Raw genomic sequence first — 14,933 nt, forward strand, 5'->3', positions numbered from 1 at the left:
GCTAAAATTAATTTTTGTTTGAAAGCTTAAGATAGAATTTTATGAAAGTTTTATGATTTGCAATGAATTAAACCTTTTTGTATATTAGACTTTTTCTATAAATTTCTAGTAATATCAAATTTTACTTAATTAAATGTTAAAACTGTTAAAAATATATTATTCATTAAAAAAAGTTAGATTTTTGAGCTTAATTGATTAATTTGTATGCATTGCACAGGTACTGGTCATCTACGGTTGCTCATTTGATCAGCATAAATAACTAAATAACTTTAAAATTAATTTTAGCTGCAGAAATGAATTAAATCTACGACAAATTAAAAATTTTATTAATTTTGCTTCTCAAATATTAAAAAAAGCTTAGTTATTGAAATTTATGTTGTCAATTGACCACACCGTAACTGACCGTTATCCATGCAATGCATAAATTTAATCAATTGACTTCAAAATAACTATTTTTTTTTAATGAATTGATATTTCTTAATAGTTTTAACATTTAATTAAAATCAAAATTGATAAAACTAGAAATTATTTCCTCGTTTAATATACAAAAACTCTTGGAAATTAAAAAAATTTTCACCATAATCAATTTTTAGATTTGAAAAAATGCTTAAGCCTAAGCCTAAGCATTATTTTATTATTTAAAATGTCAAATGACCACAATGTATGTGACCAGTTCCCGCACTATGCGTATATAATAATCATTTTTTTTTTTTTTTTTTATTAAATGATATTTTTAATACTTTAACATCCTTTGAAATTAAATTTTGATAATAGTAGGACTTCTTACCTAATTTAATATGCAAATACCCGTACAAATTATGGGATTTTTATAAATGTATTATTTAAATTTGAAACATAAATTAATTTTAATTGTAAGAATGAAATAAAATCGTGAAAAATTAAAAATTTAATTAATTTTGCTAATAAAATATTGATTGAAACTTAATTTCTAAAGTTTATTTTATTATATTTGCTGGTCAAATGACCATGGTGTGTGTGACCAGTATCCATGCAATGCATATAAATTAATCAATTAAGTTCAAAATATCTATTTGTTTTAAGGAATTGAAATTTTTCAATATTTTATCATTTAATTAAAGTAAATTTTTGGTATTATTAGAATTTATTTTATAGTTTAACATGCAAAATTCTAATAAATTATTGTTTTTTCATAAAATTTAAATTTTAAATAAAGATTAATTGTAATTGTGAGAATGAATTAAAACCGTCAAAAATTAAAAATTTAAATAATTTTGCTAATCAAATATTGATTAAAACTTAATTATTAAAGTTTATTTTAATATTTATGCTAGTCAATTGACCACAATGTATGCGACCAGTATCTATGCAATGCACACAAATTAATCAATTAAGTTCAGAATAACCATTTTTTTTTTTTAATGAATTGATATTTTAAATAATTTAACATTTAATCAAAATTAGTTTTTGATATTGCTGGAATTTATTTTGTAGAATGATATGCAAAATTCTAGTAAATTAATGAATTTTCATAAAATTTAAATTTTAAATTACAAAATTAAAATTAATTATAGTTGTGAGAATAAATTAAAGCCGTCATTAATTAAAAATTTAATTAATTTTGCTAATAAAAAATTGATTAAAGCTTAATTATTAAAGTTTATTTTATTATTTATGTTGCCAATTGACCACACCATAAGTGACCAGTACCCATGCAACGCTTATAAATTAATCAATTAAGCTCAAAATATCTAACTTTCTTTACGAATTGATATTTTTTAATAGTTTTAACATTTTAATTAAATTGAAATTTGACAACACCGGCATTTATTTCATAGTTTAATATGCAAAAACTTTTACAAATTGCACAATTTTCTTTAATTATGGTATTTAAATTTGGAAAATAAATTAATTGCAATTGTAAGAATGAAATAAAACCGTGACAAACAAAGAATTTAATTAATTTTGCTAATAAAATATTGATTAAAAGTTATTTTTTAAAGTTTTTTTTAATATTTTATGCTGACCAATTGACCACACCGTGATTAACCAGTACCTATGCAACGCTAATAAATTAATCAATCAAGTTCAAATTATCTAATTATTTTAATGATTTGATTTTTTTTTTTAATATTTTAACATTTAAATAAAATGAGTTTTTGATATTGCTAGAATTTATTTTGTAGATTAATATGCAAAATTCTAATAAATTAATGAATTTTCACAAAATCTAACTTTCATATTTGAAACAAAAATTTATTATAATTGTGAGAATGAATTAAAACCGTCACTAATTTAAAATTGAATTCGTTTTGCTATTCAAATATTGATTAAAACTTAATTATAAAAGTTTTTTTAAATATTTATGCTGGTCAAATGACCACAATGTATGCGACCAGTACCTATGCAATGCACACAAATTAATCAATTAAGTTCAAAATATCCATTTTATTTTAATTAATTGATGATTTTCGATATTTTAACATTTAATTAAAATCAAAATTGATAAAACTAGTAATTATTTCCTCGTTTAATATACAAAAACTGTTGCAAATTATAAAATTTTCACCAAAATCAATTTTAGATTTGAAATAATGCTTAAGCCTAAGCCTAAGCATTATTTTATTATTTAAAATGTCAAATGACCACAATGTATGTGACCAGTTCCCGCATATAATAATCAATTTTTTTTTTATTAAATGATATTTTTTAATAGTTTTAACATCCTCTGAAATTAAATTTTGATAATAGTAGAACTTCTTACCTAGTTTTATATGCAAATACCCGTATAAATTATGGGATTTTTGTAAATGTATTATTTAAATTTGAAATATAAATTAATTTTAATTGTAAGAATGAATTAAAATCGTGAAAAATTAAAAATTTAATTAATTTTGCTAATAAAATTTTGATCAAAACTTAATTTTTAAAGTTTATTTTATTATTTTTGCTGGTCAAATGACCACGATGTATGTGACCAGTACCTACGCAACGCATAAAATTCAATCAATGAAGTACAAAATATCCATTTTTTTTTAATGTTTTGATATTTTATAATATTTTAATATTTAATTAAGATTAAATTTGATAATAGCAGGGTTTTTTTCCCAATTTATTATGCAAAAATTCTTACAAATAATAGGATTTTTACAAAAATCAATTTTAAATTTGAAATAAAAATTAGCATTAATTGTGAAAATGAGTTAGGTCTATGACTAATTAAAAATTTTATTATTTTCACAACTGAAATTTTAATCAGAATTTAAAAATTAAGATTTATTTAATTGTTTTTGACCAGTATCTATGCAACGCTTATAAATTAATCATTTAAGTTCAAAATATCTATTTTTTTTGAAAGAATTGATATTTTTAAATATTTTAGCACTTAATTAAAATAAATTTTTGACATTACTGGAATTTATTTTATAATTTATTATACAAAACCTTAAAAAAATATTGAATTTTGTTAAATTTTGATATTTAAATTTGGAATAAAAATTAATTTTAATTGTAAGAATGAATTAAAACCGTCACAAATTGAAAATTCAATTAATTTTGCTAATCAAATATGGGTTAAAACTTAATTATTAAAGATTATTTATATTATTCATGCTGATCAATTGACCAATTGTAAATAAAAGTACCAATGCAATGCATAAAATTTAATCAATTAAGCTCAAAATATCTAATTTTCTTTACGAATTGATATTTTTTAATAGTTTTAACATTTTAATTAAATTGAAATTTGACAACACCGGCATTTATTTCATAGTTTAATATGCAAAAACTTTTACAAATTGCACAATTTTCTTAAATTATGGTATTTAAATTTGGAAAATAAATTAATTACAATTGTAAGAATGAAATAAAACAGTGACAAACAAAGAATTTAATTAATTTTGCTAATAAAATGTTGATTAAAAGTTATTTTTTAAAGTTTTTTTTAATATTTTATGCTGACCAATTGCATAGGTACTGATCGCATACATTGTGATCATTTGAACAGCAAAAATAATAAAATCAAGTTTAGAAATTGAGTTCTGAATGATATTTTAGGAGGAAAATTAATTAAATTTTTAATTTGCCACTGTTCTAATTCATTCTTACAATTGAAATTAATTTTTATTTCAAATTTAAATATCAAATTTTATGAAAATTCAATAATTTGTCAGAGTTTTGTATATTAAACTATAAAATAAATTCTAGCAATATCAAAAACTCATTTTATTTAAATGTTAAAATATTAAAAAAAAATCAAATCATTAAAAAAATTAGATAATTTGAACTTGATTGATTAATTTATAAGCGTTGCATAGGTACTGGTTAATCACGGTGTGGTCAATTGGTCAGCATAAAACATTAAAAAAAACTTTAAAAAATAACTTTTAATCAATATTTTATTAGCAAAATTAATTAAATTCTTTGTTTGTCACGGTTTTATTTCATTCTTACAATTACAATTAATTTATTTTCCAAATTTAAATACCATAATTAAAGAAAATTGTGCAATTTGTAAAAGTTTTTGCATATTAAACTATGAAATAAATGCCGGTGTTGTCAAATTTCAATTTAATTAAAATGTTAAAACTATTAAAAAATATCAATTCGTAAAGAAAGTTAGATATTTTGAGCTTAATTGATTAATTTATAAGCGTTGCATGGGTACTGGTCATTTATGGTGTGGTCAATTGGCAACATAAATAATAAAATAAACTTTAATAATTAAGCTTTAATCAATTTTTTATTAGCAAAATTAATTAAATTTTTAATTAATGACGGCTTTAATTTATTCTCACAACTATAATTAATTTTAATTTTGTAATTTAAAATTTAAATTTTATGAAAATTCATTAATTTACTAGAATTTTGCATATCATTCTACAAAATAAATTCCAGCAATATCAAAAACTAATTTTGATTAAATGTTAAATTATTTAAAATATCAATTCATTAAAAAAAAAAAAAATGGTTATTCTGAACTTAATTGATTAATTTGTGTGCATTGCATAGATACTGGTCGCATACATTGTGGTCAATTGACTAGCATAAATATTAAAATAAACTTTAATAATTAAGTTTTAATCAATATTTGATTAGCAAAATTATTTAAATTTTTAATTTTTGACGGTTTTAATTCATTCTCACAATTACAATTAATCTTTATTTAAAATTTAAATTTTATGAAAAAACAATAATTTATTAGAATTTTGCATGTTAAACTATAAAATAAATTCTAATAATACCAAAAATTTACTTTAATTAAATGATAAAATATTGAAAAATTTCAATTCCTTAAAACAAATAGATATTTTGAACTTAATTGATTAATTTATATGCATTGCATGGATACTGGTCACACACACCATGGTCATTTGACCAGCAAATATAATAAAATAAACTTTAGAAATTAAGTTTCAATCAATATTTTATTAGCAAAATTAATTAAATTTTTAATTTTTCACGATTTTATTTCATTCTTACAATTAAAATTAATTTATGTTTCAAATTTAAATAATACATTTATAAAAATCCCATAATTTGTACGGGTATTTGCATATTAAATTAGGTAAGAAGTCCTACTATTATCAAAATTTAATTTCAAAGGATGTTAAAGTATTAAAAAATATCATTTAATAAAAAAAAAAAAAAAAATGATTATTATATACGCATAGTGCGGGAACTGGTCACATACATTGTGGTCATTTGACATTTTAAATAATAAAATAATGCTTAGGCTTAGGCTTAAGCATTTTTTCAAATCTAAAAATTGATTATGGTGAAAATTTTTTTAATTTCCAAGAGTTTTTGTATATTAAACGAGGAAATAATTTCTAGTTTTATCAATTTTGATTTTAATTAAATGTTAAAACTATTAAGAAATATCAATTCATTAAAAAAAAATAGTTATTTTGAAGTCAATTGATTAAATTTATGCATTGCATGGATAACGGTCAGTTACGGTGTGGTCAATTGACAACATAAATTTCAATAACTAAGCTTTTTTTAATATTTGAGAAGCAAAATTAATAAAATTTTTAATTTGTCGTAGATTTAATTCATTTCTGCAGCTAAAATTAATTTTTGTTTGAAAGCTTAAGATAGAATTTTATGAAAGTTTTATGATTTGCAATGAATCAAAACCTTTTTTGTATATTAGACTTTTTTCTATAATTTCTAGTAATATCAAATTTTACTTTAATTAAATGTTAAAACTGTTAAAAAATATATTATTCATTAAAAAAAGTTAGATATTTTGAGCTTAATTGATTAATTTGTATGCATTGCACAGGTACTGGTCATCTACGGTTGCTCATTTGATCAGCATAAATAACTAAATAAACTTTAAAAATTAAGTTTCAATCAATATTCGACTAGCGAAATTGATTAAATTTTTAATTTATCACGGTTTTAATTCATCCTTACAATTCAAATTAATTTTTATTTCAAATTTAAATATCAAATTCTCTGAAAATTTAATGATTTATTAGAGTTTTGTATATTAAAAAGTAAAATGAATCCCTGTGTTGTCAAAATTTATTTTAATTAAATGTTAAAATATTATAAATATCAATTGTTTAAAAAAAAAAAATAGATAATTTGAGCTTAACTGATTAATTTATAAGCGTTCCATAGTACTAGTTATTTACGGTGTGGTCATTTGACAAACATTAATAATAAAATAAACTTTAAAAATTAAGTTTTAATTAATATTTGATAGGCAAAATAAACTGAAATTTTTAATTTATCACGGTTTTGATTCATTCTTACAATTGAAATCAATTCTTATTTCAAATTTTATGAAAATTCAATAATTTGTTAGGATTTTGTATATTAAACTATAAAATAAATTCTAGCAATATCAAAGAATCATTTTGATTAAATGTTGAAATATTAAAAAAAAATCGAATCATTTAAAAAATTAGATAATTTGAACTTAATTGATTAATTTGTTTGCATTGCACAGGTACTGGTCACATACATTGTGGTCATTTGATCAGCATAAATAATTAAATAAACTTTAAGAATTGAGTTTTGAATTAAAATTTCACTCGTGAAAATAATAAAATTTTTAATTAGTCATAGATGTAATTCATTTTTACAATTAATGCTAATTTTTAATTTAAATTTAAAATTGATTTATATGAAAATCCTATAATTTGTAAGAATTTTTGCATAATAAACTGGAAAATAAACCCTACTATTATCAAATTTAATCTTAATTAAATGTTGAAAAATTAAGAAATATCAAAACATTAAAAAAATAGATATTTTGAACTTAATTAATTTATAAGCGTTGAATAGTACTGGTCACATACATCGCGGTCATTTGACATTTTAAATAATAAAAAAATGATTAGGCTTAGGCTTAGGGTGTACTTAGGCTTAGGCTTAAGCATTATTTCAAATCTAAAAATTAATTTTGGTCAAAATTTTATAATTTGCAACAGTTTTTGTATATTAAACGAGGAAATAATAACTAGTTTTATCAATTTTGATTTTAATTAAATGTTAAAATATCGAAAATTATCAATTAATTAAAAAAAATGGATATTTTGAACTTAATTGATTAATTTGTGTGCATTGCATAGGTACTGATCGCATACATTGTGATCATTTGAACAGCAAAAATAATAAAATTAAGTTTAGAAATTGAGTTCTGAATGATATTTTAGGAGGAAAATTAATTAAATTTTTAATTTGCCACTGTTCTAATTCATTCTTACAATTGAAATTAATTTTTATTTCAAATTTAAATATCAAATTTTATGAAAATTCAATAATTTGTCAGAGTTTTGTATATTAAACTATAAAATAAATTCTAGCAATATCAAAAACTCATTTTATTTAAATGTTAAAATATTAAAAAAAAATCAAATCATTAAAAAAATTAGATAATTTGAACTTGATTGATTAATTTATAAGCGTTGCATAGGTACTGGTTAATCACGGTGTGGTCAATTGGTCAGCATAAAACATTAAAAAAAACTTTAAAAAATAACTTTTAATCAATATTTTATTAGCAAAATTAATTAAATTCTTTGTTTGTCACGGTTTTATTTCATTCTTACAATTACAATTAATTTATTTTCCAAATTTAAATACCATAATTAAAGAAAATTGTGCAATTTGTAAAAGTTTTTGCATATTAAACTATGAAATAAATGCCGGTGTTGTCAAATTTCAATTTTATTAAAATGTTAAAACTATTAAAAAATATCAATTCGTAAAGAAAGTTAGATATTTTGAGCTTAATTGATTAATTTATAAGCGTTGCATGGGTACTGGTCATTTATGGTGTGGTCAATTGGCAACATAAATAATAAAATAAACTTTAATGATTAAGTTTTAATCAATATTTGATTAGCAAAATTATTTAAATTCAATTAAGTTCAAAATATCCATTTTTTTTTTTAATGAATTGATATTTTTCAATATTTTAACATTTAACTAAAATTTATTTTTGATAATTACCACTATTTTTTTGCAGATTAATATGCAAAATTGTAGAAAATTAATGAATTTTCATAAAATTCAAATTTTAAATTTGAAATAAAAATTAATTGTAATTGTGAGAATGAATTAAAACCGTCAAAAATTAAAAATTTAAATTGTTTTGCTAATTAAATATTGATTAAAACTTAATTATTAAAGTTTATTTTAATATTTATGCTGGACGAATGACCACAATGTATGCGATCAGTACCTATGCAATGCACACAAATTAATCAATTAAGTTCAAAATATCTATTTTTTTTTTTAATGAATTTATAATTTTTAATAGTTTTAACATTTTAGTTAAAATCAAAATTGATAAAACTAGAAATTATTTCCCCGTTTAATATACAAAAACTCTTGGAAATTATAAAATTTTCACCAAAATCAATTTTTAGATTTGAAATAATGCTTAAGCCTAAGCCTAAGTACACCCTAAGCCTAAGCCTAAGCATTTTTTTATTATTTAAAATGTCAAATGACCGCGATGTATGTGACCAGTACTATTCAACGCTTATAAATTAATTAAGTTCAAAATATCTATTTTTTTAATGTTTTGATATTTCTTAATTTTTCAACATTTAATTAAGATTAAATTTGATAATAGTAGGGTTTATTTTCCAGTTTATTATGCAAAAATTCTTACAAATTATAGGATTTTCATATAAATCAATTTTAAATTTAAATTAAAAATTAGCATTAATTGTAAAAATGAATTACATCTATGACTAATTAAAAATTTTATTATTTTCACGAGTGAAATTTTAATTCAAAACTCAATTCTTAAAGTTTATTTAATTATTTATGCTGATCAAATGACCACAATGTATGTGACCAGTACCTGTGCAATGCAAACAAATTAATCAATTAAGTTCAAATTATCTAATTTTTTAAATGATTCGATTTTTTTTTAATATTTCAACATTTAATCAAAATGATTCTTTGATATTGCTAGAATTTATTTTATAGTTTAATATACAAAATCCTAACAAATTATTGAATTTTCATAAAATTTGAAATAAGAATTGATTTCAATTGTAAGAATGAATCAAAACCGTGATAAATTAAAAATTTCAGTTTATTTTGCCTATCAAATATTAATTAAAACTTAATTTTTAAAGTTTATTTTATTATTAATGTTTGTCAAATGACCACACCGTAAATAACTAGTACTATGGAACGCTTATAAATTAATCAGTTAAGCTCAAATTATCTATTTTTTTTTTTTAAACAATTGATATTTATAATATTTTAACATTTAATTAAAATAAATTTTGACAACACAGGGATTCATTTTACTTTTTAATATACAAAACTCTAATAAATCATTAAATTTTCAGAGAATTTGATATTTAAATTTGAAATAAAAATTAATTTGAATTGTAAGGATGAATTAAAACCGTGATAAATTAAAAATTTAATCAATTTCGCTAGTCGAATATTGATTGAAACTTAATTTTTAAAGTTTATTTAGTTATTTATGCTGATCAAATGAGCAACCGTAGATGACCAGTACCTGTGCAATGCATACAAATTAATCAATTAAGCTCAAAATATCTAACTTTTTTTAATGAATAATATATTTTTTAACAGTTTTAACATTTAATTAAAGTAAAATTTGATATTACTAGAAATTATAGAAAAAAGTCTAATATACAAAAAAGGTTTTGATTCATTGCAAATCATAAAACTTTCATAAAATTCTATCTTAAGCTTTCAAACAAAAATTAATTTTAGCTGCAGAAATGAATTAAATCTACGACAAATTAAAAATTTTATTAATTTTGCTTCTCAAATATTAAAAAAAGCTTAGTTATTGAAATTTATGTTGTCAATTGACCACACCGTAACTGACCGTTATCCATGCAATGCATAAATTTAATCAATTGACTTCAAAATAACTATTTTTTTTTAATGAATTGATATTTCTTAATAGTTTTAACATTTAATTAAAATCAAAATTGATAAAACTAGAAATTATTTCCTCGTTTAATATACAAAAACTCTTGGAAATTAAAAAAATTTTCACCATAATCAATTTTTAGATTTGAAAAAATGCTTAAGCCTAAGCCTAAGCATTATTTTATTATTTAAAATGTCAAATGACCACAATGTATGTGACCAGTTCCCGCACTATGCGTATATAATAATCATTTTTTTTTTTTTTTTTTATTAAATGATATTTTTTAATACTTTAACATCCTTTGAAATTAAATTTTGATAATAGTAGGACTTCTTACCTAATTTAATATGCAAATACCCGTACAAATTATGGGATTTTTATAAATGTATTATTTAAATTTGAAACATAAATTAATTTTAATTGTAAGAATGAAATAAAATCGTGAAAAATTAAAAATTTAATTAATTTTGCTAATAAAATATTGATTGAAACTTAATTTCTAAAGTTTATTTTATTATATTTGCTGGTCAAATGACCATGGTGTGTGTGACCAGTATCCATGCAATGCATATAAATTAATCAATTAAGTTCAAAATATCTATTTGTTTTAAGGAATTGAAATTTTTCAATATTTTATCATTTAATTAAAGTAAATTTTTGGTATTATTAGAATTTATTTTATAGTTTAACATGCAAAATTCTAATAAATTATTGTTTTTTCATAAAATTTAAATTTTAAATAAAGATTAATTGTAATTGTGAGAATGAATTAAAACCGTCAAAAATTAAAAATTTAAATAATTTTGCTAATCAAATATTGATTAAAACTTAATTATTAAAGTTTATTTTAATATTTATGCTAGTCAATTGACCACAATGTATGCGACCAGTATCTATGCAATGCACACAAATTAATCAATTAAGTTCAGAATAACCATTTTTTTTTTTTTAATGAATTGATATTTTAAATAATTTAACATTTAATCAAAATTAGTTTTTGATATTGCTGGAATTTATTTTGTAGAATGATATGCAAAATTCTAGTAAATTAATGAATTTTCATAAAATTTAAATTTTAAATTACAAAATTAAAATTAATTATAGTTGTGAGAATAAATTAAAGCCGTCATTAATTAAAAATTTAATTAATTTTGCTAATAAAAAATTGATTAAAGCTTAATTATTAAAGTTTATTTTATTATTTATGTTGCCAATTGACCACACCATAAGTGACCAGTACCCATGCAACGCTTATAAATTAATCAATTAAGCTCAAAATATCTAACTTTCTTTACGAATTGATATTTTTTAATAGTTTTAACATTTTAATTAAATTGAAATTTGACAACACCGGCATTTATTTCATAGTTTAATATGCAAAAACTTTTACAAATTGCACAATTTTCTTTAATTATGGTATTTAAATTTGGAAAATAAATTAATTGCAATTGTAAGAATGAAATAAAACCGTGACAAACAAAGAATTTAATTAATTTTGCTAATAAAATATTGATTAAAAGTTATTTTTTAAAGTTTTTTTTAATATTTTATGCTGACCAATTGACCACACCGTGATTAACCAGTACCTATGCAACGCTAATAAATTAATCAATCAAGTTCAAATTATCTAATTATTTTAATGATTTGATTTTTTTTTTAATATTTTAACATTTAAATAAAATGAGTTTTTGATATTGCTAGAATTTATTTTGTAGATTAATATGCAAAATTCTAATAAATTAATGAATTTTCACAAAATCTAACTTTCATATTTGAAACAAAAATTTATTATAATTGTGAGAATGAATTAAAACCGTCACTAATTTAAAATTGAATTCGTTTTGCTATTCAAATATTGATTAAAACTTAATTATAAAAGTTTTTTTAAATATTTATGCTGGTCAAATGACCACAATGTATGCGACCAGTACCTATGCAATGCACACAAATTAATCAATTAAGTTCAAAATATCCATTTTATTTTAATTAATTGATGATTTTCGATATTTTAACATTTAATTAAAATCAAAATTGATAAAACTAGTAATTATTTCCTCGTTTAATATACAAAAACTGTTGCAAATTATAAAATTTTGACCAAAATTAATTTTTAGATTTGAAATAATGCTTAAGCCTAAGCCTAAGTATACCCTAAGCCTAAGCCTAAGCATTATTTCATTATTTAAGATGTCAAATGACAACAATGTATGTGACCAGTTCCTGCACTATGCGTATATAATAATCAATTTTTTTTTATTAAATGATATTTTTTTTAATACTTTAACATCCTTTGAAATTAAATTTTGATAATAGTAGGACTTCTTATCTAGTTTAGTATGCAAATACCCGTACAAATTATGGGATTTTTATAAATGTATTATTTAAATTTGAAATATAAATTAATTTCAATTGTAAGAATGAATTAAAATCGTGAAAAATTAAAAATTTAATTAATTTTGCTAATAAAATATTGATTAAAACTTAATTTCTAAAGTTTATTTTATTATTTTTGCTGGTCAAATGACCATGGTGTGTGTGACCAGTATCCATGCAATGCATATAAATTAATCAATTAAGTTCAAAATATCTATTTGTTTTAAGGAGTTGAAATTTTTCAATATTTTACCATTTAATTAAAATAAATTTATGGTATTATTAGAATTTTTTTTATAGTTTAACATGCAAAATTCTAATAAATTATTGTTTTTTCATAAAATTTCCTATTTCCTTTAAGGGTTAGACGGTTGTACTCTAGAGCCTATAATTCAAAAGGTGGAGAAATTGAAAATGGTGCTAAAATATTTCAGTTTTGCAACCACATACCTGAAGTTTATGACGGGGTATCAGAAATTGAGTGCGCTTTTTTGTTTTTTTCTCAAAACAATTTTTTTTGAAAAACTGAGGGACTCTACCAATTATTATTAGGTTCCTTGTATAACCGTACACTTGATAGCATTCTGTCATTCTGTCCGCGTCCCGCGTTGGGTTAACTGATGAGCGTCTTCTAATCCTGCAATATTTTCATTTTCACTGATGGAAAGACCAGTAAACTTGACAATAGTATTGGTGTCAACACTATCAGCCAGCCTTTGTCTTTGCCACTTCAATTTTTCCTTCTTCCATACCTTGCAAGTTTCTTTTCAAGGATAGCTTCCTCTCTGTACAGATTCATTATTCTTTCTTCATACGCTGTTAGGTACTTTTCATCCCAATGAAACTTGTTTAACTCATCATATGCTTAATTTATGATTAATACTTCTCCTGCTATCTTTTTTGAGTTTTTATCTGTTATTTCTTCTGCATACTTAAAGAAAGAAACACCAGCGTTCTACTATGCTTGTTAATTAGTCTACTTTACTTTTAGGAAATTTAGATAGTTCAATGAACACGAATTGAAAATCTTGTAAATCATGCTCACTAGTTTCATCGTCTCTTATGGTATAGCTAGATATATAATTGACTCACTCATCGGGAAATAAAGTGCAGTTTGATATTATAATAAAGAAAATCTTTTGTAAATCCACCAGATAGCCTTGAGAAGCTTTGGCAGTGTAATACTGAGCACATTTTTCAAAGTCCTTGTCACGAGTAAGCTCCATTTCAACCACAAACTTATTACCAACAGAATCGTTGAGAGAACATCAACCATGCTTTGTTTCTCAGAAGCAAATTCAGAATTCATAATGACGCTGATGAATTCTATTTTTTGCATAGTATTAACTTCAGTATACCCTAAAACTTCGCTCAAAAATGGGTAAGAATATTCTTACTTCTTTCGTGCCAAAGATCTTTTTGAAAGTCAGGTCCAGTTTTGGTAAGGAATTTAGAAAAAGCCATAAGAAATTAACTTAATAGTAATACACTATTTTTTGCAAATATTCAACTATATTTTTTAACTTATAATTTTAAGCTTCCTTATAACATTTAAAGTGTAGATGCAAAATATAATTCATCGAAATTTCGAAAAAAGTATAGATAATTGGCTTGAGACGCATTTAACAGCCTTACATTACCATTTTATAGCTCTATAGATCTTAGAAACTCTCTTACAAAATTGCCCCCCAGTAGATGCCAATTTTCTACTGTCCTCTCTTGCACAGTATAAAAACAGCATTTCTTCTGATGCTTTGCTACCTTAATGTATAATATCAAGCTGTGTTACGACTAAAAGCTGTACAACTTGATAAACCTTGCCAATCCTTTATCATGAGATTGAAGTTGTTTATTTATTCTCAATCTGTACAGATTAAGCGTATAACAGGGATGACTTCGTATTTTTTACCTTTTGCACTATTTACACCTCATGCCTTTATAAATCTTACCTAGATTTCAGATTTTTACCTCTACAAATCGAAACGCAGCGGCAATTTACAGGATTAGAGAGTGAACAATTTCTATATGGAATTCTTTTGCCTTTAATCTGCTGCTAATTTTGGATATCTCATAAACATAAGGGTAACGTAGAACATTGTTCTAACCACTTAGCATAACTTTGCCACTGCTTAGCTACGGCGGCTCCTCTTTTTTATCTTCGAGCATTGCACTTGGCATAATGCTG

The 14,933-nt window shown here is 21.7% G+C and overlaps 2 pseudogenes across 2 annotated transcripts; one reads left to right on the forward strand and one right to left on the reverse strand.

Moving 5' to 3' along the window:
• Positions 1-13,107: 13,107 nt before the first annotated feature.
• Positions 13,108-13,245, forward strand: Bm18281 (annotated as a pseudogene). Its single transcript has one exon. A coding segment is annotated over exon 1 (138 nt).
• Positions 13,246-13,686: 441 nt separating this feature from the next.
• Positions 13,687-13,983, reverse strand: Bm18282 (annotated as a pseudogene). The gene has a single exon. A coding segment is annotated over exon 1 (297 nt).
• Positions 13,984-14,933: the final 950 nt, after the last annotated feature.

This window comes from Brugia malayi (assembly GCF_000002995.4).
Source record: "Brugia malayi strain FR3 genome assembly, contig: Bm_011, whole genome shotgun sequence".
Lineage (NCBI taxonomy): Eukaryota > Metazoa > Nematoda > Chromadorea > Rhabditida > Onchocercidae > Brugia > Brugia malayi.